This window comes from Chionomys nivalis, chromosome 7, assembly GCF_950005125.1.
Source record: "Chionomys nivalis chromosome 7, mChiNiv1.1, whole genome shotgun sequence".
Lineage (NCBI taxonomy): Eukaryota > Metazoa > Chordata > Mammalia > Rodentia > Cricetidae > Chionomys > Chionomys nivalis.
Window position 1 is genome coordinate 64,751,013 of NC_080092.1, and position 26,552 is coordinate 64,777,564.

Genomic DNA, 26,552 nt, shown 5'->3' on the forward strand with positions numbered 1-26,552 from the left:
CATGGTAATTAACCAAGTACTATGTACCTTCAGATCAAAGGTGGAGTCAGGCCAACAAAGCTCTGTTTGTTTACTCTGCTTTGAAAAGAAGTGACGTTTAACTGAAAGATCCACACTAGAATAACAAGCTGAATATCATATTTGCTGTATGGCAAAGCAAGGACCAATGTTAACTTCGTATCTGAGAAGAAACCCACACAGGAGGCAGCACCAGACTTGCCAGGCCAGGCCAGCCTATGAATGCACAATGGATGATGATGATCAGTGTGTGTGGTGGACAGGCCACAGATGACAAGGTTGGACAACAAATGTGTGCTCTCAGTGCCCTCCTTCCGGCTTAGTTTTGCCAGGGTCCAGAGATTTCCAGCCTTACCACCTTTACCTGCTGGGCCATCTCACTTGCCCCTAGTTTTATTCTGAATAGATGCTTGGGATGAGTGCTCGGTTGGGGATGGATGGAGTGAGTTAAGTTTTATGGGGACTGCCACTGGAATGGGACAGAAGGAAGAAAGGGCTGCTCAAGTTGTTCTGGGAAACCTGATTCTTGAGGACATCAAAAGGGCTAAGAAATGAAGGCTTAGATATGAAGATAAGAGGCTGGAAAGATAGTTCACTGGTTGAGAGCACTGACTGTTCTTCCCGAGATCCTGAGTTCAGTTCCCAGCACCCACACAGTGGCTCACAACCATCTATAATAGGATCAGATGCCTCTGCTAGTAGGCAGAGCACTCATACATAAACTGTAAAAAAATAAATAAAATAAATAAAAACTAATAAAAAAGAAATGGAGATAAAATCATGTGCTATCTCACAAGTCTCCTAAGGCTAGGCTACAACCAGGGATGCTGGGCTCCCAATCTTTCACTGCCTGAAGAGCAAGTCAGACATAGAGGCTCAGGAGCCAGGAATCTCAACATCAACACAAAAAGAAAGAAGGAAGGCTAACACCACCCTATGAGGAAACGGTGTGCTGCACAATTGTTTTAAATAGCCAGTAACAAGTTTTTTAATTTCTGTGCTTAGCAAGGGGGAGGTTTGAAATAATAAGCATGCAAAGGCCAGGCGGTGGTGGCGCACGCCTTTAAATCCGGCACTTGGGAAGCAGAGGCAGGTGAATCTTAGTGAGTTCGAGGTTGGCCTGGTCTACAAAGGGAGTTCCAGGACAGCCAGGGCTGTTACACAGAGAAACCCTGTCTTGAAAAACAAAAACAAAACAAAACAAAAAAAGCTTACAAAATTAAATCTGGGCTGGGCGGTGGTGGCGCACGCCTTTAATCCCAGCACTTGGGAGGCAGAGGCAGGTGGATCTCTGTGAGTTCGAGACCAGCCTGGTCTACAAGAGCTAGTTCCAGGACAGGCTCCAAAAACCACAGAGAAACCCTGTCTCGAAAAACCAAAAAAAAAAAAAAAAATTAAATCTGTAGTCCACTGTCTTGGTGACTCCTTAAAGGCTCTCTTTCCTTTCAAGTATCAAATAATACTTGAGGGGCTGGAAACACACTTAGAGGTTAAAAACACTTGCTTGCAAAAAAAAAAAAAAAATTCAAGTTCAGCTTCCAGCACTTAATTAGGCAGCTCACAACTGTCTGCAACTCCAGTTCCAGAAGATCCAATGCCCTCTTTGGGCATCTGCATACATGTGATACACACATATAACTCAGGCACATAGACATAAATCATTAAACAAAAAAGAATTATAATTACTTAAACAAAGGAAAACAATTATCCACCAAATGTCCATATCTGAGCACTATTAGATCTGGAGTAAATGGAGACTTTTGTTCAAGACGAGGTTTCACTATCTAGTCCAGATTAGACCCAACCTTCCCATCCTCCTGACTCAGCCTCCCTAGTACTAGGATTACAGGTGTATGCCATCATAGCTAGTATACTGACAGAATTTCAAGGTTTGTTGTTACAACTGGACCATGTTACACCACTGTGCTTCTTCTGGTTGTGGTCTGCATGTTCAGATCAGGAGAAATGCTGTCATATGAAGCGGGGATGAATGGTGATCAGGACAATTGGCAAAAAACACTATAATTGTGGCTCAGTAACTTCATTATATTATCTCCCCAAATACTAAGTCAAAAGCAACAGTCACCAAGAATCATCACACTGTATTGGCTTATTTGTCTTGCTCTGACAGTTAATTTCAAAATGGGACAGACTCAAAACAGGTAAAGCTCGGATGCATAGATTCCTTAAGTCTCTTAGTCACAAGAAATCCTTGAGTTTCTGGCAAGTGCCTTGCTGCTCATATCAAATCCATAGCTCTTCATGTAGCACTTCTAAAGCACACTGCAACACTGGCACAGGTCCTGACTGTAAACATCAGTAAAAGAGCATCCTTCTGAGTCCTGCTCGCGACAAGGGCCGTCCCTATCTGACCACGAAGTCTGAAAGCACACTGGTGTGCACGAGCCATTCCAATAGTTGATTACCATCACTCCACCAAAGAACCATGCTCTACAGGAGAGCAGCTTTGTCATACAACCTTTGAGATGTAAATGCCAGTCCACACTTGCTCTGGGCTGGGGAATAGCTAAGTGCTAGAAGATGTACATGTCCAGTATGTGAGAGGCCCTGGCTTCAATCTCCAGTGCTGGAAAAGAAGAGAAAAGAAAAGACACACAATCCACAAAACCCCTGGTGATAGCCTGAGAAATCATTACCTGAGTTTGAAGCCATCAGAACAGAAGGACTCAGCCCAGAATCACTAAAACAAAGAAAAGGAATTTAAATTTATGTCTTATCAAAGGCAATTTCTAAAACCCCTCATAGGACTGGGAACATTTATCAGGAAAACATCCAAGAATAGCTGTGGTGAGACTGCATGACACTTCAGAGGTCATCTCACTGTACAGGAAAGAAAACGTATTCCAAAGAAAAAGACTTCCCTCACCTTTGCTAAAGGCTCTTAACAGAGGACAGCACCAAAGCCATTTGCAGGAAAGGAAATTTTTAACAAAAACCACACCAGCATCTAGGTGGGTACAGACATGGGTGAGAGTGGAGTTGAGACAGGGTTTCACTGTGTCTCCTCCACTGGCCTGGACCTCAGCAGGACTCCCTCCCTCTCCCCCTAAAGAGCACTGTAATTACAGGTGTGCGCCACCACAATCCGTTTCAGAGACACTTTTTTTTTTTTTTTTTTAGGTTTTTCGAGACAGGGTTTCTCTGTGGTTTTGGAGCCTGTCCTGGAACTAGCTCTTGTAGACCAGGCTGGTCTCGAACTCACAGAGATTCACCTGCCTCTGCCTCCCGAGTGCTGGGATTAAAGGCGTGCGCCACCACCACCCCGACACTTTTTTTTTTTTTTTTAAATAAGAGGAAAATAGAAACAGAATTACACAAGACCGGGCTGGAGAGATGGCTCAGCGGTTAAGAGCATTGCCTGCTCTTCCAAAGGTCCTGAGTTCAATTCCCAGCAACCACATGGTGGCTCACAACCATCTGGAATGAGGTCTGGTGCCCTCTTCTGGCCTGCAGACATACACACAGACAGAATATTGTACACATAATAAATAAATATTAAAAAAAAAAAAAAGAATTACACAAGACCAGTTACGTTTCTTTTTGGGGGGAATAAGGTAGGGTGTTTTAAGACAGGGTTTCTCTGTATAGCCTTGGCTTTCCTAGAACTCACTTTATAGACCAGGCTGGCCTTGAACTCACAAGTGCCAAGACTGCCCACTCTAGTTTGTTTCTCTCTTTTAAATTTATTTATTTATTTATTTTGTATGCAGTGATCTGTCTGTGAGTATGCCTGAAGGCCAGAAGAAGGCTCAAGATCTCATTACAGATGGTTGTGAGCAACCATGCGGTTGCTGGGAATTAAACTCAGGACCTCTGGAAGAACAGACAGTGCTCTTAACCACTGAGCCATCTCTCCAGCCCCCCACTAGTTTCTTTTTTTTTTTTTTTTAAAGATTTATTTATTTATTATGTATACAATGGTCTGCCTGCATGTATCCTTGCAGACAGAAGTTGGGCACAAGATCTTATTACCGGTGGTTGTGAGCCACATATGGTTGCTGGGAATTGAACTCAGGACCTCTGGAAGAGCAGTCAATGCTCTTAACCACTGAGCCCCCACTAGTTTCTTATGTCTGCCAATTCTATACTGTTTCTAGATGGACTTGTAAGAATTCTTACTACAGCCAGGCGGTGGTGGCGCACGTCTTTAATTCCAGCACTCAAGAGGCAGAGGCAGGGGGAATCTCTATGAGTTTGAGGCCACCTTGGCCTACAAGAGCTAGTTCCAGGACAGGCTCCAAAGCTACAAAGAAACCCTGTCTCACAAAACCAAAACCAAATCCACCCCCCTCCCATTCCTTACTACTCTAACACCCAGAGTACCCAACCAAAGTGTCTAAAAATACATGTAAAGCCCAAGAATGCCAGAAGGGGTGCTTCCTTCAGCCTGCCCCAACTACATACATGTCAGCCTGCCGGCGGAGCCACTGCTGACATGCGCTGCTGTCCTGGATGTACTGGAGAACTTCTGAGAGCATGGTACGTTTAAGGCGCTCCTCCTCTCTAGTCTTCTTCAGGTGATCGTATGTCCTGGCACCTGGAGGGGCAGAAGACACCTGACTTCAAGGAAAATACAGCAGAGTCAAAGGGTCTTCAAACTGAGTTTAACCAACATTGCCACTTCAGGTTTCCTTTGCAAAACTGCTCTCATAACTTTTCCCAGGAGTCAATGTATGTCTGAGTCTGAAATATGTCATACTTGGTTCTACTTTTTCCATTTGTAAGTGGATCTGACTCAGGGCTCTGAACATCTTAAGATAGTACTATACCACTAAAGTATACAATCGGTTACTTGAAGACATATAAGGACATATATTCTTCCATCAAACCCAATTCCAATTCCAATTTTTGTACTACAACTTTCCTCTCTATCACATACGCACAGAAAGCAGAACTAGGCAACCAGACTGAATTATCAGAGTCCATATATGTTTCTTATGCAACAGAATGGTTACCTAGTATCTTCTATACATCAATAAAGTTATACAGATTTCAGACTACCATACCAGTGGCTCTAACCAATTCTTTTGTTGTTATTTTTCTTTTCTTGGTTTGTCCTTCCTTCCTTCCTCCCTCCCTCCCTGCCTGCCTGGCTAGCTGCCTCCCTTTTTGGTTTTTCGAGACAGGGTTTCTCTGTAGCTTTGGAGCCTGTCCTGGAACTAGCTCTTGTAGACCAGGCTGGCCTCGAACTCACAGAGATCCGCCTGCCTCTGCCTCCCAAGTGCTGGGATTAAAGGCTTGCGCCACCACCGCCCGGCCTGAATGTGTCATCACCACCCGGCTTTCTCACCAATTTTCAAGAGACTTAAAGAGCTAGTAAATAGCCGGGCGGTGGTGGCGCACGCCTTTAATCCCAGCACTCGGGAGGCAGAGGCAGGCGGATCTCTGTGAGTTCGAGACCAGCCTGGTCTACAAGAGCTAGTTCCAGGACAGGCTCCAAAACCACAGAGAAACCCTGTCTCGAAAAATCAAAAAAAAAAAAAAAAAGAGCTAGTAAATAAAGGAGTCAGAACCTAATCATAAGCAATCCAGTCTCTTGTGTGCTTGTTTGCTAGGTCTGAACACAGGGTCCTGCACATGTGTGGTGAGCATTCTAACGCTGATAGACACCCCCAGGTCTATGCTGCCTAGTCAGAGCCTTTCCTTACAACCTGGCTCTTCTATTAACTAGCTCTTTAATCTCTCTTTTTATCTTTTTACCCCTGAGACATAGTTTCTCTAGGTAGCTTTGTAGACCAGGCTATCCTTGAACTCACAGATAACTACCTGCCTTTGCCTCTCACGTGCTGATTAAAAGCATGAGCCACCACTGACTGGCTCTTTAATCTCTTTAAGGCTTGATTAATTCATTAAATAGAAGTGATGATATCTCTTAATCGTGTCATGTTATCCAATGATTTGAAAGTAAAATGTATTCCATAGACCTGGTACATGTTAAATGATAGATATTTACCACTATTAAAAAAGTGTACCAGCACCTTAAGTAAACTGGATGTAAGCACCTTGGCCTCAGTAAAAGTCTGGTAAAGAAAAAATGATTATATATGCATAAATAAAATTTAAAAGACTGAGTTTAAAATCTGGAACGTAAGGATCACACACACCATTCTACCTCACTCTCATGTATGTGTGTATGTCTGTAGACAGCCTCACTCTGTAGTCCAGGCTGGTCTAGAATATGCTAAACAGACTTGGCTGGCCCCAAACTCAAGTCATCTTCCTGCCTCTGCCTTTCCAGTGCTGGGACTAAAAATGTGAGTTACCATGCCAGGCTAAGATTTTTTTTTTTAAAAAAAGAGCCACAGCAGACTCCTAATTTTAAAGCACTGTTTCTTTTTGCCGTGTGCCATAACTTTTATTCTGTCCTGATAAGCTAATGATATTTATAGGAACTGAACAGATGAAACTATACTAGGAAGTCTGTAAACTCAACTGAAAAGTTATTTTTTTTTTAAGTTTTCAAGACCTCAGAAATTCACTTTGTACCTGCAGGTCACCGGCACTTCGACAGTGTAGACATTGGAAGCATACTTACTACAAAAATTAGTAATGCCTGCTGTCCTATATTCTTGGAGTCTCTTGATTTCCCTCCGGAGTTCAAATTCTACTGTTTCACCAGGAGAACAAAGGAGAAAAATTGTTAAAACAAATCAATGTCAGAGAGCGGCTGGGTGTGTTTCAGCAGTTCTGCCATATGTAAAAGGTGGGGTCACTTCATCTCAGAATACAGTTTACTTTAAACATCTCATCAGAAATGTCTCCCATGCCTTTAATCCCAGCACTCCCAAGTGATGGGAGGCAGAGGCAGGAGGATCTCTGTTAGTCTGAGGCCAGCCTGGTCTACAGAGTTAGTTCCAGGACAGCCAAGACTACACAGAGAAACCATATCTTGAAACCCCCCCCAAAAAATAAATAAATAAATAAGCTAATTTAAAAAAAAAAATGTAGTTAAAATTGCAGTATTCCTGTTCTGCGCTAGCACTTCTACTCACCCATCCATGCTCTCTGATGCAGTTTGTCTGTGGAGGAGACCCTGCTGCATGGTTAGGACAAAGCTTTGCTCAAGCCCTGGTTTCTTTTTAGCTTTTTCCTATAGGGACTAAAGAGCGCTGCATTTTCTATGAGCCACAAATTGCTGCTGAGCACACAGCTCAGACTGCACTGTTGGGTATTCTGTGACAGAGCAGTCCAAGCTGGGTGCTTTTCCAACATGTGCTGAAGGAAAGCCATCCACAGGGTGACACATAAGCCAGGAAGGATAAAAACTAGGACAGGAAGCAAAGGATAAGTCACTAGATACCAACCACACAAAGAATGACAACCACACAGGTGTTTCCTGAGGACAATCAACCTGGCTCAGGTAAATGCCTGTGATTCTTCCTAAGAAATATTTGCACCATGAGAGCAATGGTAAAGCACTTATCAGAAAATCACAATACAACAAAAAACTTTCCAGAACTAAACTCTCTCATGAGGAGAGTATAGAAATAAAACCCCAGTGCAGGCTGCTTCAAAGTCTTAGGCCTTCCTGCTTAACAACTTCAATTTTTTATAGTGGAAAATCCAATTAGAATTGGGATGAATGCTCTTGGGAATATCAGAGAAAGGCCAGAGGAAGATGGAAATATTGTTTCCATGAGCCAACAACCCTGTTCCCATGACTGAAACTAATTTTAATATTAAAATATTTATAAGCGATTTGGAATTGGCTTCAAAATAACCAGCTTATGAACAAGAGGGTAGGGGAGTTCCTAGTTCCCTTCAGATGAAGCTGGATGGGTACTATGTTGAAAACCACCGAAGTTGGCTACACAGACACAGGAATTCACTGTGTTGTTCCCTCTGTAAGAAGTAGAAACTGCTACACATGGTAGCACATATCTGTAAACCAGTTCTTGGAAGACAAAGGCAGGAGGATTTGCAAGTCAGTCTGAGCCTAGCTTGGATTACTCAGAAAGTTCCAGGCCAGCCCAGGCTACATACACAGCAAGACCCTGTATTAAAACAAAGATAAAAACAAATAAAAGACACCAAAAAGAAAACTAATAAAAACAGAACACAATAACAATAAAAAAAATCCCCTAAAACAATAAAAAAAAAAAGCCCTGTATTAACTTGTAAGTTACTAAGTTTTCTCCCTCTTTGGCATGTAGGGTTGTGCATATGTGTGGTATATACATGTACTCAGAAATCAGGAGGACATGGGTGTCCTATTCCATCATTTCCCACCTTATTCCTTTGAGATAGTTTCTTACTGAGTCTGGAGCTAGGTGCTGGCCAGCAAACCACAGCAACACCCATTTCTACCTCCTACAAGCACTACTGTGGACAAACACAGCTTTTCATGTAAGTGTTGGGATCTAAACTTAGGTCCTCATGTTTATGCAGCAAGCACTCTTACACACTGAGCTATTCCCCTGTCCCTCACTAAGCTTCTAATCTCCTTAAACACACACACAAACACAGACACACACACACACACTCTTCCAAAAAACACCTACATGCATGGCTTTCAATGAACTTGTCATGTTCCACTGGTCCCACAATCCTTGCAAATCGCCTCATTGTTTCATAAAGGTCTTGGACCTCCTTGGGATACCGCCGCTCCATTACTAGAAAAAGTGAAACATAATGTCACAGAGAATGTAAGCACTCCTGAGTTTCTGGTATTATTTTTTAAAACAAGCAGTAAAATGCAAGGACATTTTCCTACCCTCACATGACTAACATGCCCATTACAACATGCAAACAACAGCTGACAATGCAAATCATTAATCGAAATTACAGCACCTCACAAAGGGATGCTGCTATCATGGAGATCATCTCTACTACTAAGTACTATTGATATCCTTGCTCATGTCTTTTAATCTGCACGAGACAAGGCGGAGGACCAGGCATTGTTGTCACAAGAGAGAAGAGAATTAAAGGCAGAATCTATGTTATCAGAGAGAACTCTGGCTAAATTTCTGCTGGATTAATGGAGGAAAACAAGGAAAGCAAAGGCATAAGAAACCTTCCAGCTAGTATGGAAGCATGAGCCTATAATCCCAGAACTTGAGGTAGGCAGGAAGACCTTCAGAAGTCTGAGGCCAGACCTTCTCTAGAATAGAGACTTCCAAGCCAGCCAGAGCAAATAGCAAAATGTTGTCTCAAAAACAAACAAACAAACAAACAAAACAACAACAAAAAACAAAGGTCAATCAACTATGTGCATGTCATCCCGTGTGACAAGCTGATTTATTTAAGGCACTCTTCCAACTGTGAGACACCTCCAACCCCTCTGATCTTTCTACAAAAAAAATGTTTTAAACATGCACGAGTGCTCTGCCTGCATGTATGTATGTGCATCACATGTGTGCCCACATAAGTAAAAAGAGGTCATCAAATCCCCTGGAACTGGAATAATAAATAGATGGTTGTGAGCCACCACGTGGGTGCTGGGACCCAAATCCTCGCCCTTTGCAAGAGCAGCAAGTGCTCTTAACTGCTGAGCCATCTCCGCAGCCCTACAAAAACGTTTTCATAACCTGAGACCAAGGTTATGTTTAACACATAATTTTGAAACATGACTGTCTAGAAAATGATCCATTAATATTCATGCTGTAATTACTATAACAATTAATTCTTAGGCAACGCTGTTGACTGTAAATGAATAGCTTTTTACTGTCACCATGAATCAGAGCTGCCTCGAATGCCTTTGGTTTCGTTTTGCTTTGGTTTCTGTACAAGGGATCAACATCACCCCAAACATGCTACACACCCCTCTGCTACTGGAGTTACCCACAAGTCCTGTGTCAGAATTTTCAAATTTTCCTAGGTAATGTTAGCTAGCATGCAATGTGGATTATGAGCACTCCCACAACAACCTGAAAGTACTCAACAGTGTGAGAAAAATTTAGATCAGAAAAAAAAAATCAGCTCATACTCACATCGGAACTTTCTAAGATTGACTAATCCATGATCTCTTATAATCCTAGAATGAAAAACCACAACAATGTATGTATTAAGAGTAAGCTTCAAATTTTGCGTGTTTTATATGTTATAGTTATTACACGTCCTAAATATTAAGAGGTGGAACATTAGGGTCCAGAGAGTCAAGTGTCCACATGCTTCTGAATTAGCCTCTAAATGGAGAATGGCACACTGTCCTTCTCGGGGTACAGAGGACACTCACAGATGATTCAGTAACCAGTGACAAATGCTGAAAAATATGTGACTGTCAAGACGATTGAGAAGGAAATCTGTCCATATCATGAGACTAATCTACACAATTTATTGAAATGATAATTAACAAGAGTCATTTAAGGGAAACTACTAGCCTTGAAAGGACACACTGATCGCACATTAAGCATTTACAACCATATGTTTACATACTTTGAAGCCACTTGAAATAAATATAGATTAAACATGCTTAAATGGGAAAGCATTATAAAACATAACATTTAACAGCAACTCTTAACAACAGAATTCTGCAAGATCACATGGTAAGCTACAAGTGGAGTTTCTTTTTCTTCTAATTTTTTTTTTGTTTTTTTTTTTTTGTTTTGTTTTTTTCGAGACAGGGTTTCTCTGTGGTTTTGGAGCCTGTCCTGGAACTAGCTCTTGTAGACCAGGCTGGTCTCGAACTCAGAGATCCGCCTGCCTCTGCCTCCCAAGTGCTGGGATTAAAGGCGTGCGCCATGACCGCCCGGCTCTTCTAATTTTTTATTCATTTTACACGCCAACCACAGTTTTCCCTCCCTCCTTTCCCCCACCAATCCACTCCTCAGAGAGGGTAAACCCTCCCATAGGGAGTCAACAAAGCCTGGCATATCAAGTTAAGTGGAGTGTTTTTGTTTGTTTGTTTTTTGAGACAGGGTTTCTCTGTGGAACAGTCCTGGCTGTCCTAGAACTCACTCTGTAGACCAGACTGACCTTTAATTTACAGAAATCTGCTGTCCTCTGCCTCCTGAATGCTGGGATTAAAGGCATAGGCCATCACTCCCGGCTATGTGGAGTGTTCTTATAGACAATATGCAACCAACAGCCCAAAGGTCAGAGAAAACAGGATGGCTTTTCTTTCTATACTTACTTTTTTCGTCTTTGCCTCTCTTTTAACCTGGAATGATAGATATCCACCACAGCCATCTTCAGAGCTATAAATACAAATACACATATATAAACATAAAAATAAAAGTCAAGACAAAAGAAAAAAAAACAAACCCTGTCAAACAATTATGTTCAAGGGCTGGTTCCCGAGAGCTGGGAAAGTATGTATCACCATGCCTGGCTTACCCAAACCTTAACTATTCCATAAAAAGTATCCTAGCACATAAAATTTCTCTATCAGTAAATAATAATTGTTATCATTATTCTGGTAGCACTGGCAACCAAACCAGACCAGACAAGTTCTGTATCACTGAGTTAAACCTCCAGTTCAAAAATGAGTGTTTTTGTAACTGCACAGGATGCAGCTCAAGAGACAATGACAGGACAGCATTGATGGACAGTGTTGGCATGTTCCTAGAGTAACATCTTCAGGTGGGCAGCAGCATCTGTTTACAGCGCTTAGTTCTGCATTCTGTGATGAAAAGATGTGTTAAGCAGCTTAACCACAGTAAAAGCCACGCTTTGCTTGCCTGCGCATGCCCCAACCCTTTCTAGTTTTAGTCTCAGGGTAAACAAGAAAAGGACAAGCTGGAATCAGTACGACAGTCCTGCTCTTCCTTTCCCATCTTCAAAGTTCCTAAGGTTTCTGTTCTTGCTCTTTTCACTCCTCACCTCATTCCTACAAGCTCTTTGGCTTCCAGGGTTCCACGTTCCATCAGACTACACTATCTAAAACTCTCACAGTTATTTCAAGCAGCACACCCTTTTTGGTATCCCTATTTACACAGCTTCCATTGCAAACTTACATACTCTGCTTCTTTCCCATCTTAAAACTCTTAACCACAGTCAACGGCATTATAGTCATCTAGTTGTTTAAGACAGAAACCAACCTGGAAACTCTTTCCCCTCTTCCTACATAGCCAGCTAGAGTCTTGTCTAAATGTAATATTTCCCAAATGCATCTCTTTCTGTCTAATCCCATCACACAACTCAGGCATCTTGTTGTCCTGATGCCTCCTTACAGAAGAACTTTATCATACTTACTGACTGCGGTCCCTGCCTTCTTCAACTCCCTCCCTCCAAATGGGACTAAGAGCATTATTTTACAACAAAATTAATGGTACAGTTCATCTGCTTCTAATTCTTCAGCTACACCCTACTGACAGAGGCTCAAGCTCTACACAGTATGCACGGCCTTCCACTGTCTTGTTTCCTATCCTTCCCTTGTAGGCCCCTCTATACCGTACTCAGAAGACCAGCTCCAGACCCCACAGCTGCTAAGAGCAGATCTAAATGCAAGTGACCTGGGTCCAGAGCTAAGAAAAATAATGAAGCCATGCCTTTAATTCTCTGCACTCGGGAGGCAGAGGCAGGTGGATCTCTGAATTTGAGGCCAGCCTGGTCTATAGAGTGAGTTTCAGAACAGCAAGAGAAACCCTGTCTCAGAAAAACAATGGGCCTTCCACGTGTTGACTATCTGTTAGTGGCTTTACTTTTTCTGTTGCTCCTATCCTAATTTTATTAATATAAAATTTAAAGTTTTTTTTTAAACCCACAGGCAGTTTATAATTAGAAGACCTCTAGGGTTACAAAATAAAGACTCATTATTAGCAATTCTAGAAGAAACTACAAGACACAACAGCACTATACTACTTAATTACCACCCTTCTGTTGAGTCTGAAAGCACTTTTAATTTAGTGACTTTAGTACGTTCTGGAACTATCTTAAGAACTTGTTACCACCTCCTTAAGCTTTGTGTACTGTAACGTGTGTTCGGGTTTTTTTCATTACTGAATATATTCATGGAAGAAAGAACTCCCAGTATTGCAAAGCAACCTAACGCACGACTTTTGAAAAACCAAAGTGCATAATCCAACTATCAGGAAATATAATTTTTAAATGAACTGGTGTGGGAGAATGGTCTGTATTCTGTCAATTATATTTTAAATAAACGCTGATTGGCCAGTAGCCAGGCAGGAAGTATAAGAGGGACAACCAGACAGGAAGTAGAGGAGGGTCAAGGAGAACAGGAGAATTCTGGGAAGAGGAAAGCTTGGTCCACAGTCATTGTGACCCATCCACAGAAGAAGCAAGATGTGACTGCCCCGCTGGATAAGGTATTGAGCCACATGGCTAACACGGATAAGAATAATGGGCTAATATAAGTTATAAGAGCTAATAAACAGCCTGAGATAATGGGTCAATCAGTTTATAACTAATGTAAAACTCTGTGTAACTTCTTTGGGACTTAATGACTCTGGGAACCAGGCAGGACAGAAAACTCAGTCAACAATAAACCAGCTTTTCTAGCAATGAATTTGACTGTGTATGGGAATATACATTTATCTTACAAAAGTAAGCTTCATTTCAAATTAAGAGCCCAGAGCCCCTGGAATGCTGGTAATTCAAAAGCACCACAACCTCATCTTTACCCCATACAGAGGTCCAAGTTCAAGATTAGCCTAGGATTGCAATGAGTCACGTTCTATTAGTTTTAAACACTTTCCCCCCGACACACACAAAATCTTATTAGGCACAGTAACTCAGACTTCATCTGGCTGAACCTCCTACTCAAGGCCCTTTCCCAGCAGTAGTCCCTGAAGGTTCCTCCACAGAGACAGCTTAAAGGCCACATTTCTACTCAAACCATACTACATGGTAGGGGGGAAAAAGACTAAAAGGAATTTATTTCTTTTATTGTATGAAGGCAAACAAAAAAAGTCTCAAGCAATGTACAATCCTGGTAGGCTAGGGCAAGATAATAAATTTTAGCTGGGAACAGTAGAACATACATACAATCCTAATACTTGGAAGAAGTGCTAGCGTTCCGGTCCAACCTCTATTATATGAAAACCTGTCTTTAAATATCTGTTTGTATATGTATATATGTATGTGTGTGCATGCACATATATATGGAGATGGGTTTTCAAACACTTTAGGTAACAAACTTGTGTGTTTTTTTTTCTTCCCTCCTTTCTTTCTAGAGACATTCTCACTATGAAGCGCTGGCTGGCCTACAACTAACTAGGAAGGACCTTGTTACCCTCGAATTCACAGAGATCTTCCTGTTTCTGCCTCCCCAGTGCTGGGAACATTACAAACTTTTAAGAATAAAATCGTTCTTGATTTGGGGCTTGTTCCATGTAACTGTCCTGCTACTACAGACAATCCACACCCTGCCTCTATTTAACAGACAGGTGGTGGGCAGGCTGTGGAAGGGATACAAAAAAGGAAGAAAGCAGGTGTCTCTGACATGTATATAATGAAGTTTCTTATGAGAATAGAAGAACTGAGAAGTAACAATTCCAAACAGAAGCGAACAAAAGTAGTAATAGTAGAAACACTTCAAGAACTCACATTTAGGTTCTTTAAATCCTTCACTTCACTTATCTATCCATTTAGATAAATTCTACAGAAAAGAAGTATCTTGGAGATCTGTGCAAATTAGGGATACTTTTGATAAGAACATTTCTGTAATTTTGTAAAACACTAACTTTACCATGTTGTTTCCCAAGCCTTGTGTAGGAATGACTAAATTAAAATGAGAAAGTCTTAAGACTGTACTACAAAAATAATCTATAAATAAATACTGTTAACCACTGGCTCTACTGCTTGATCATTTTAGTGCCACTGGCTCCAGGCAACAAGGGAAGAAAAGAAATCGCAGCAATGGGAGGAGAACTGGAATTCTTTAAGAGAAAAATTAGTATTTGAAACTACCCCCTTTCCTTACAAAGCACACTCAGCCGCAAAGATTGCAAGATCTTAACAACCTGGGAGGCACTGAGCAGGATGGAAATGAGAAGGCAGGCACAGCAAGAATGAGATTCATTAGTTCACAGTCCACTCTGTGAACTGGAGCAGTTCAGAGCTCCAGGCACAAGTTGCCAGACAAACTAGCCAGAGGCCACTAAAGAGAACCACGCAGAATCTACCCACTGACACGAGGTCCTGAAATTTCAGCTCTGGGGGAAGAATAGCTGCCCTGTGATTACACTGGGGACTGATAGTTTCCAAATGGCTGGCCTTAAAATATTTCAAGAAGTGGGCAGAAGACAGAGGCAGCTCCTTCCCACTGCAATGTATTTCTAACATTGTTCAAAATAGCTAGCAACATGTTTCTGTTTTCTTGACAGAAGGCACTTACTGCTTGCTTGGCAAGAAAATCAACTGAGAGAAATGAACTGCAGAGGCCAACCAAAACCCTCACAGCACGGGCACAAACACAGACTTGTACCTCAGGTAACCAAAACCCTCACTGCACGGGCACAAACACAGACTTGTACCTCAGGTAACCAAAACCCTCACTGCACAGGCACAAACACAGACCTGTAACTCAGGTAATCCTCAGAAGTAAAGCTTTATAAATTGCACCTGTAATCCCAGAATTTGGGAGGTTGAGGCAGGAGAATTAGGTTCAAGGTCATTCTCCACGTGAGTCTGAGGCCAGCTTGAGCTACTTGAGACTCTGCCACAAAAAAAAAAAAAAGAAAAAAGAAAGAAAGAAAAAAAAAGGGAAAAGACTGAAGAGATGGCTCAGAGGTCAAGAGCGCTTGCAGAGGATTGTAGCTCAGTTCCTAGCACCCATGTCTGGTAGCTCAAAATGGCTTGTAACTAAACCAGGTGTGGTGTCACTTGTCTCACTTCCAGCACCTGTGAGTCAAGACTAGCATGGTCTACAAAGTAAGTTCCAGGACTGCTTCCAGGATATACAGAGAAACCCTGCCTCAAAATAATAAATAAACAAACAAACAAACAAATAAAAAGGCTTGCGATTCAAGCTCCAGGGGGATCTGACATGCCTGGCATCTGTAGGTACTTGCACTCACAAGCATATGAGCATCCACACATACAAACAGACATAACATGAAAGAGTAAAAATAAAGTGTTTTTGTGATAGGGTCTCTATGCAGTCCTGGATGCTCTGGAACTCACTACACAGACCAGGCTGACCTCAAACTCAGAGATCCTCCTGTCTCTGCCTCCTGAGTGCTGGAATTAAAGGAGTGTGTCTCCCTACCATGCATCAAATAAAGAGGTAGCTAAGCGGTGTTGCCTTTAATCCCAGCACCTGAATTTCAGGACAGTCAACACTACACAGTGAAACCCTGTCTCAAAAACAAACAAAAAACCCAAATCAAAAACAAAACAAAATGAATGGGCAGGAAGAAGGCTCCAAGGGGAAGAATGACTGTTATGAAAGAGTAAGGACGTGAGACAAAATTTACAGAGCTCACGTAAAAGCTGGGCATGGCTGCATGTGTCTGTAAAAGCATACGGATGGGTCCTGGGAGCTTGCTGACTAGCCTAGATAAAATGTGGAGTTTCAGGTTCAATGAGAGACACTGTCTCTGAAAAGTCAGGTGGAGAGTGATTGAAGAAGACACGTGACATCTTCCTCTGGCCTCCTCATGAACATACATGGGTTTATGTACTACACACATACCCCCCCACACACACACCAGTAAGTGCTGTTCCTTCAAAAAATAATACAATTCTATCAATGGAAGACTATTGATCTAATAGTTAAAGTCAGTTAGTAGGAAGTCAGATGCAAATTACTTAACTTTGCATATTTATTTGAATGTAAAAATAGAACATTATCTATTCCTACCTCTCAGTGTGGAACAGCTACACAAGACTCCAAAGTGAGCCACAGAAAAGAAACAGCAACAAAAATATTAAAGATGAGCCGGGCGATGGTGGCGCACGCCTTTAATCCCAGCACTCGGGAGGCAGAGGCAGGCGGATCTCTGTGAGTTCGAGACCAGCCTGGTCTACAGAGCTAGTTCCAGGACAGGCTCCAAAGCTACAGAGAAACCCTGTCTCGAAAAACCAAAAAAAAAAAAAAAAAAAAAAAATTAAAGATGTAAAGACAGAATATAGTAGTGGTGACTCTTTCCTATAATCCTAGCTCTTGGAAGGTCAACACAGGAGGATGGCCATAAGCTTAGGCTACAGTATAAAACCCTAACACAAAAACAAATAAAAAATAGGGCTGGAGAGATGGCTCAGAGGTTAGGAGCACTGGCTGCTCTTCCAGAGGTCCTGAGTTCAATTCCCAGCAACCACATAGTGGTTCTAATGAGATCTGGTACCCTTTTCTGGCCTGCAGCATACATGCAGACAGAACACTGTGTATATATAATAAATAAATCTTAAAAGGAAGGAAGGAAGGAAGGAAGGAAGGAAGGAAGGAAGGAAGGAAGGAAGGAAGGAAGAAAGAAAGAAAGAAAGAAAGAAAGAAAGAAAGAAAGAAAGAAAGAAAAAAAGAAAGAAAGAAAGAAGCAAACAGACACAACAGGATCCCAAGACAGCCTGGTCAACACAGCAAGTTATAAGCCAGTCAATGGCGAGTTAGAGCCTGTCTGGAACAACAAGTCAGAGGGAGAGAAGATAAATTGTATTAAAGTGTAACCCTGAGAAGCATTGCAAACACTGACTCAGCACATAGTGCCCAATGCCTTCAACTTGCCTGGACTATGGAATAAAAACAAGAAAGTTGATCTACCCGTAAGGTTTTGGACGCTGAGACACTTAGGGGAAGGGTTATCTACATATTTAGAGATTTTCACAGATGAATGGAGGTAAGCATCTGCCTGGAAATCAATGTCACAAGACCAGAGTGCTGAGTTAATGACTCTTCTGTGCTTCTTTCTGAATCAGTAATAGCTTAGTTCAACAAAGTAGGAGACAACACCACTTCCAAGATTGCAGAACTTCCTTATTTTCTTCAGAAATTTGCTTCACAGGACAGGCCTTTCCTGAGCCCACGCTGGGAACTTTCTGGCATACTTGGAATGCAATTAACTATCCCTCTTATTGTATCCCATGCCTCAGTAATGGACCACAAAGCCAACTTGATTGGACAAATTCCATGAATCAATGTGAATCTTAAGGTAACACAAAGAAAGAGCTTATTGGCATAAGACCACATTCCTTCCAGCAGTTATGAGTGAGGGAGCCTAAAAGGAATGTTGCTAATGCCCAGTCACATTAAGAGTACAATGGAATGGCATAACACCACCAATCCGCATTGCACACCATCATTCACCGTAAACATGTCCACCCTGACTCCCTGACTAATCAGTGTCACTCACTCTTTACCGATATGGAACATAGAACAGCAGGCAGAACTTCAAGGACTTGCCTAAGATTCCACAATGACTCAGAAGCAAGCCCAAGCTTGAATCAATGTCCTGATTCTCACCAATCTGTGCTGTTGTAATCTGCTGGCCTGTCATCTGGGTACACTGTCCCTTTAAGAGACAAGCTGCATCCACTCCCAACCTTGGCTCCTCTTTAGCCAAGGAAAACAGGATCTCCCACCTCCTCTCCAGTTCTCTCTCTCTCTCCTCCTCCCCACTTCCCCCCTTTCTCCCCTTTCCCTCCATAACCCACTAAATAAACTCTATACCCAAACTGTCTCAGCATATGGCATGGCTTATCTATCTGTCTGTCTCCAGCCAAGGACTCAAGTGACCCTAGTGGAACCAGTCCCCACCCCACCTCTTTATAAATGATAACATGTGTCCCCCTCCCCCCGCTGTGTGCTAGGTATGCTTAAAAGCTCCTTCTTGTTCCTTCATGAGCTCCTAGAATCCCTCACTTGGTGCTCTAGGAGATAGCTGGGGATAACACGTACCAGCCATAATCATGCTGCCAGAGAAGCTACTGTAAGAGTTTGGAGTCATAAAGGAGGCACTTTTATGATGCTGCCAGGAAGGCACCTCTGTGGATCTCCAGGGCTTCTGAAATAGTCTCTTTAAAAAAAAGCACCTATTTGTATATTGTTGGAAGGCCTTGCTGTTCAGAAATCACAGTCTATCATGGCCTGGTAACTTTTTCCAAAGCTTGAAGACATGGAAACTCTATCCCCATGAGACTTTCTGCTCTCTACCTGCTCGTATCTGGAAAGTGTCCCTAGGCCTGGAGGACTAACCTTATCTGAAAGCTGTCTCTAAGCCTGGATGCCTGCTTTATCTTTAACATGACCCTTGGCATGTTCCCTGCTAGAAGCCTCCCCACTACACATATGGTAACTAAGGCTTGTGCAAGGAGCTTTGCTACAAGACCCTGCTGTCACACATGAAGAATTATGATACGACCGTGCCACATAATGCAAATTAGGGTTTGTTCCCAGGGTCCCCAATCCTATATATTTCCTATATTCTGAAATAAAGCTGAGCTGATTCACCGAAGTCATCCTCCAGAGGGCTTTCTCGGTCAGACCTACAATCGTCAGAACCCAGTTCCCCAATTTTGCTCTCTCTACCCTCATGAACCAATGCACCAAAAATCTCAAGGAAGAGGATCAACCACAGTGTATCATACAGTTCACAGCACTCAATCTTCAGTGTGGGAAAAAAGTTATGCACGCCAGTCATTGCAATACTCAGGAGTTCAAGAGGGTAAGTTCAGCAACTTAGCCACAAGATTTTGTTTTGTTTTTTTGTAGTGTCTGAATCCAGGGTCTAGGGTACACTCTACTACTGAGCCATGTCACCAGCCCAACCACTAAGCTCTGAATTCACTAAGGGCAGAGGACATGCCTTATTAGTCCTTATACCCCAGCATTCAGCACAGTGTCATCAGTACTTGTACTGAATAAGCATCTGAAAAAATTAACATTACCATGTAAGATGTCTGAGTCGTCTTCAACAAAATCAATGTCTCTTAAGTCCCATTCTGCATAATTGTCAAATTCCTGTTAAAGGGGAAAAAACCATCCAAACCCATCAGTTTTTTTGTTTTGTTTTTTCGAGATAGGGTTTCCCTGTATAACAGTTCTAGTTGTCCTGGAACTAGCTCTTGTAGACCAGACTGGTCTTGAACTCACAGGGATTTACCTGCCTCTGCCTACGGAGTGCTGGGATTAAAGGCGTGCGCCTCTACAGCCTGGCATAAACTGAGTAATATCTTTACAATGGCCATGCTGCAGAGGCAAAGAGAAAAGTCTTGAGCCAGTATTTGCTAAGCACTAAATTGGATAAAAGACAAAGACACTGCTCTAAGGGAAAAATTACAGGAAAAATCTAAGAGACTTTCAGACAGTAATCAAAATAAAGAGCTAGGATAGCACAATATTAGGAACAAAGCCAACTCTTTTTTTTTTTTTTTTTTTTGGTTTTTCGAGACAGGGTTTCTCTGTGGTTTTGGAGCCTGTCCTGGAACTAGCTCTTGTAGACCTGGCTGATCTCGAACTCACAGAGATCCGCCTGCCTCTGCCTCCCGAGTGCTGGGATTAAAGGCGTGCGCCACCACCGCCTGGCTCAAAGCCAAGTCTATTATTTAAAAATGTTTAAAAGGGGGCTGGAGAGATGGCTCAGTGGTTAAGAGCATTGCCTGCTCTTCCAAGGGTCCTGAGGTCAAGTCCCAGCAACCACATCGTGGCTCACAACCATCTGTAAAGAGGTCTGGCGCCCTCTTCTGGCCTTCAGGTATACACACAGACAGAATATTGTATACATAATAAATAAATAAATATTAAATAAATAAATAAAAATGTTTAATAGTCTGTTCATTCCAAAGAGAATCATTGATTTAGGCCTCCAAGTATTCTGGTAATAAAGTTGCCTGCATTAATTCATTTTCTTTTTAATCACCTTTTGAGGGAACTGTTTAGTCCTAATATCGCTTATACACTACAATAAGATCAGTTCAGGGAAGAGGGTGACTATGGGGTGGCTCTGCACTACCTGTCATAAACAAAAGGCCCAACTGCGTATGACAAGCTGGGCTTTAGTTTAACACCCCATCTCCAAGGGTACTGCAGATGATATCAGATAGCAAATTAGTTCTTTAGTTCTTTTTTTTTCTTTCTGGTTTTGTTTGACACAGAGTTGCTTATGTATAGCCCTGGCTATCCTGGAACTCACTCTGTAGACCAGGCTGGTCTTGAACTCAGAGATCCGCCTGCATCTGCCTCCTGAGTGCTGGGATTAAAGGTATGCGCCACCTGACTGCAAATTAAATTCTTATTTATTAATTTATTTATTTATTTATTATGTACACAATATTCTGGCTGCATGTACGTCTGCAGGCCAGAAGAGGGCACCAGACCCCATTACAGATGGTTGTGAGTCACCATGTGGTTGCTGGGAATTGAACTCAGGACCTTTGGAAGAGCAGGCAATGCTTTTAACCTCTGAGCCATCTCTCCAGCCCCTGCAAATTAAATTATTATGACTACTTCCACATTTGTTTTTAATTCTATGGCTAAACGAGGAAAATAGTTTTAATGAAATGTTTTAATGGACACGTGTATACATACAATGCAGGACTCAGCAACCATTACTCAGTCCACTGCCTACTTGGAAAATAAACTTTTATTGGAACACTGACATACTTGTTTGTTTATATATTATCTATTTTCCTTTTCTTTCTTTTCTTAGACAGGCACTCACAACACAACCCAGGCTTATCTAAAACTCAAATGCTTCTATGCTATTTTTGCACAATTACAGCAAGTTTGGTTGCAACAAAAAATTAGTTATTTAAAAATATTAAAATGTAATCTGGCCATGATACAGCAAAACCTTGAAAATCCCTCTGTGCTGTGGAATGACAACTGCAGAAATTTCACACCTACAAGGTTAGTGGGAGCAATAGTATGCATCCTGGAAGGCCGGTTCCCCCTTAAAATTGTCACTGTTCCACAGGTGCTCACAATGGGAAAGGAAGGAGCAAAATGTTGACTCCACGTGCTTTGAAAAGTATCCCTCCAAGAGATAATAACTTCATCAGAAACAAAAGTAAGTTTTTCCTTATTGTATGCTAAAAACAAGTTTTTGTTACCTCAATGAAATCTGCCCGAGCTGGCATGTATCCTGCCATGTCCCGAGACAGCAAAGAGTCAAAGGCAGGCCGGGGAGGGTCATCTGCAGCTGGAAGAAACAACGGGATTTTCTTAATAGATAAAATACTGACACAGAAACATCAAATGAATGTCTTTATGTATAGTCTGGATTTAAAAACAAAAAACAAACTGTTGCCCAATATTTGTTTACGCTGTGAAGATGTGTCTTTGCCAAGGTGCCTTCTGACTGGTTTAATCAAGAGCTGAATAACCGAGCTGGAAAGATGGCTCAGAGGTTAAGAGCATTGCCTGCTCTTCCAAAGGTCCCGAGTTAAATTCCCAGCAACCACATGGTGGCTCACAGCCATCTGTAATGAGGTCTGGTGCCCTCTTCTGGCCTTCAGGCATATACACAGAAAGAATATTGCATACTTAATAAATAAATATTTAAAAAGTATGAATTTAACAACAACAACAACAACAAAAGAGCTGAATAATCAATATCTAGGCAGAAGGAGGTTGGGGGGCTTCAGGGCACAGAGAAGACTCTGTGAAGAAGGCAGAGTCCCCAGCCAGACACTGGGAAGAAACAGGAGGTGCAAAATGGAAGAGAGATAATGCCATGTGGCAGAACATAGATTAATATAAAGTTATAAGAGCTAGTTGAGACAAACCTAAGCTAAAGGCCAAGCTTTCATAATTAATAACAAGTTTCTGTGTCATTATTTGTGAGCTGGGGACCAATGAAAAAGCTTGCTACACCAACAAGCCCCCACCCTACACTCACAAAAAACAAACAACAAAAGCAAAACAGTTTCTCAGGGTATGATGGCATATGCCTGCAATCCTAGCACCTGAGAGGCAGAAGCAAAAGATCAGATGAAGGTTATAGTCAGCTACACAATGAGTTCAAGGTCAAAATATATGAAAGTAGGTATCACTATGTAGCTGAGAGTGGCCTCAAACTCTTAAAATTCATTTGCCTAAGCCTGCTGAATATGAGGTTACAGGTATGTGGCACCACATCCCACTCTGAAACAGATTTCTTTGAGAAAAAGGATCTAAGAGAATACATTCAAAAGTTTTATAAAGAGCAAAAAGGTAATCATAAAAAAAAAAAAACCCGAATTTTTTCTGGTTTTTTTTTTTTTTTTGGAGATAGGGTCTTCTCTCTATGTAACCAAGACTGTTATGGAACTCTCTATATGGACCAGGCTGGCTTTGAACTCAGATCCACCTGCCTCTGCCTCAAATGCTGGTGGTGGTGTTCTTATTTTGTGTAGAGACAGAGATTTCAAACTCATTATATATTCTACACTACTCCCAAACTCACAATCTTCATGCCTCTGTCAGCTTCCCAAGTGGCAACTGTGGGGGATATAGTCACATGCCACCATGCCTGTCAAACCCCAGGCTGATTTCCTGATGAAAGAAATTAAGTCTGAAGGAATCCTCCCAAAACATCCTCTGATTTGCATGCACTTGTACAGGCAGGCATGTGCAATGGCATGCATGTGGAGGTCAGAGGACAAGCTGCAGAAGTCAGTTCTTTCCTACTATATGGGCCCCAGGGATTAAATTTAGGCCATACTTGGTGGCAGATGCCTTTGCCTGTTGAGCCATCCTATAGCCTTGCCCTCTGGTTTTTGCTTTCCCAAAATGAAAGGAAATGAAAGAAACATTTTCCTTCAGTGTTGTTAGAGAATTCCAGTATCCTGTCAGTGTCTGCTCCTTTGATCCTTAGGACCACTAATCAACTACAGATCTTATCCAACTGAGAAGCAAAACTCCTGGATTTCAATGCTAATCAAACTGAGTACTAATGCCAGCCTCCAACAGTTCTATGACTTTGCACAAAACTTTCAACCTTTTAAAAATATCAGGGTTTTTTTGTGTGTAACGCAAAAGCATCTGTTCTGCTTATTTCACTTGGCTGCTGTTAGGAACAGACAGGCCTAATGGACGTGAGGAAAGTGCTAACATCTGAAGAGCCATTCAAACAGCAGGCATGGGCAACCTCTGAGGCCGTCAGCTACAGAGCTGTTTCCAAGCAGCGAGGAGAGGGAGGCCAGTGGGGAAGCATCCATACATCACTGCTATTCATCAGGCTCTGGTTATACTGTATCAAAAGACCCACTGATGCCCACCGGCATATAAGATGTAAGACTGGAGCCGGGCGATGGTGGCGCACGCCTTTAATCCTAGCACTCGGGAGGCAGAGGCAGGCGGATCTCTGTGAGTTCGAGACCAGCCTGGTCTACAGAGCTAGTTCCAGGACAGGCTCCAAAGCCACAGAGAAACCCTGTCTCGAAAAACCAAAAAAAAAAAAAAAAAAAAAGATAAGATGTAAGACTGCCTTCACTGGCATAACTAAGTGAATAAAAAGAACTACTGGGGCTGGAGAGATGGTTCAGCGGTTAAGAGCATTGCCTGCTCTTCCAAAGGTCCTGAGTTCAATTCCCAGCAACCACATGGTGGCTCACAACCATCTGTAATGAGGTCTGGTGCCCTCTTCTGGCCTGCAGTCATACACACAGACAGAACATTGTATACATAATAAATAAATAATTAAAAAAAAAAAAAGAACTACTTACTTCTTGAACTTAACACCGAGGCAATACTGGATCCTGATAAGCAACTCCTACCTGATTATAAACGCTGCAACAAATGACAGCATAGATAGACTGGCCCCTTTTTGGACATACCACTTTACAGAAGCAATCATTAATGTTAACTGGTATATTCCAAGAGATCCAGAGTGGAAGGCTACAACTCTGACCTCTGGGATGTGTTGCCTCCTTGCCATATCTTGGCCCTGACTCAACATACCAAAACTCCTCTTACCTTCCAGAAGTTCTTTATCTGTTCAAATCACCACATCACTGTTTATCTGCTATGGAAACAGAGCCCAAAGACGGGCTAAGGACCTTTTATCCAAATAGGCAGGCACTTACAGTGAAACGGAATGGCTGTGTCAGCAGTTCTGGCTGCCTCAGCTTGCTTCAGGTTCAGCAAGGTGGATGCAAACAGAGGGTTATTGATGAAATGCTTCATGTAGTGCTTCTCACATTCCTCCTTGGTTTTGGTACACATCTGATTAGCTACATCCTGCCTAGAAAATTGTGGAAGAAGAATAAAGAGAGTAGTTTTCTTACTAGTATAGAACATTGAAAGTTGATTTGTTTGTTCCATATTTGCAGACAAAAAACCTCCAAGTAAGCCGGGCGGTGGTGGCGCACGCCTTTAATCCCAGCACTCGGGAGGCAGCGGCAGGTGGATCTCTGTGAGTTTGAGACCAGCCTGGTCTACAAGAGCTAGTTCCAGGACAGGCTCCAAAACCACAGAGAAACCCTGTCTCGAAAAAACCAAAAAAACAAAAACAAAAACAAAAAACAAACAAAAAAAACCTCCAAGTAGATATCAGCAAAAGAGTGAGACAGATACACACCACTGGTATGCGTGCCATCTGATGGTCCAAATCCTGTTACTCCAAGATAGAGAAACAATAAAGGGGCCTTTCCTTTCCACTGGAAGGAAGATGACTATTTTCCGACCCAGAAATTTCCAGGCTGGGTATGTAGCTCAGTTGGTCACTAGCTTCCACTAGAATGCACAAAGTCCATACATGGTAGTATACGCCTGTAAACCCAATATGAAGGAAGCAGCGATAGAAGGGACAGGAAGTCAAGATCATCTTTGGCTATATACTGTGTTCAAAGGCTAGTCTGAGACAGATACATGAAACCTTATGTTATCATCACATCACCATCATCTATAAATTTCCCTGAGGTAGGCCAGGGAAAGAACTGTTATCAATTAGAAGTCACCTTGGAGTTAGGCACGGAGGCAATGCCTATAATATCAACACTGGGAAGGTAGAGGCAGGCACTTTGTGAGCTTCAAGTCTAGATCAGCCAGGGCTATGGAGTGAGAAAATTCTTCAAAATAAAAAGAGGCCAACTATGGTAGCTTATGCTTTTAATCTTAGAGCTTGGGAGATAGAGGCTGGAGGATCTCTGTGAATTCAAGGCCACCCTGGTCTATATACTGGGTTCCAGGGCAGCCAGAATCACATAAAGAGAAACCTGTCTGGGGAAAAAAAACCAAAACTACAAAACAGCTCCTGTCTCCAAAAGGTGGAAGGAGAGAAACAATTCTTGCCAGTTGTCGTTTGACCTTCACAAGTATGTCCCCATACACCATAATAAAAGTGACCTAAAAAGTGTTTAAAAGGGGCTGGAAAGCTGGCTCAGCAGTTAAAGTATTTACTTCAGTGGTCAACATGTGCCTGCAACTCCACTCCCTTTTCTGGCCTCCTCAGCATGTGAACATGAGTGACAAACATTCACATAGACACACACATGCACACACATACAAATATTTTAAATAAATAAATAAATAGCCCTTAAAAACTTAAAAGATCATCAATAATAATAGAAATCATCTTGGAACATGCAAAATGTTTAAAACACAAGATGGAACAGGCCTTAAATCCAAGAACTTGAAGAGTAGAGACAGGTGGATTTCTATAAGTTAGAGGCTAGCTTGGTTTATATAGAATTCCAGGCCTGCCAAGGCTACCTGGTGAGACCCTGTCTAAAAAAGTACCTAGTTTTACTTTTACATG

General features: G+C 42.1%; 1 protein-coding gene across 4 annotated transcripts in view; it reads right to left on the bottom strand.

The window, feature by feature from the left end:
• Tada2a (transcriptional adaptor 2A) overlaps positions 1-26,552 on the bottom strand; it is a 79,656-nt gene that overhangs the window by 34,354 nt on the left and 18,750 nt on the right. For all 4 annotated transcript variants that reach the window (XR_009057414.1, XM_057775291.1, XM_057775293.1 and 1 more), the window contains 9 exons: positions 24,880-25,037; positions 21,925-22,013; positions 19,762-19,834; positions 11,111-11,174; positions 9,969-10,012; positions 8,541-8,651; positions 6,575-6,646; positions 4,444-4,576; positions 2,676-2,719 (listed from right to left, as the gene is read on the bottom strand). Coding sequence is in view for 3 of the 4 variants with exons in the window: in XM_057775291.1 (XP_057631274.1) it covers positions 2,676-2,719; positions 4,444-4,576; positions 6,575-6,646; positions 8,541-8,651; positions 9,969-10,012; positions 11,111-11,174; positions 19,762-19,834; positions 21,925-22,013; positions 24,880-25,037 (788 nt within the window). In the remaining variant the exon portion in view is untranslated. The remainder of the gene's footprint in view (positions 1-2,675; positions 2,720-4,443; positions 4,577-6,574; positions 6,647-8,540; positions 8,652-9,968; positions 10,013-11,110; positions 11,175-19,761; positions 19,835-21,924; positions 22,014-24,879; positions 25,038-26,552) is intronic.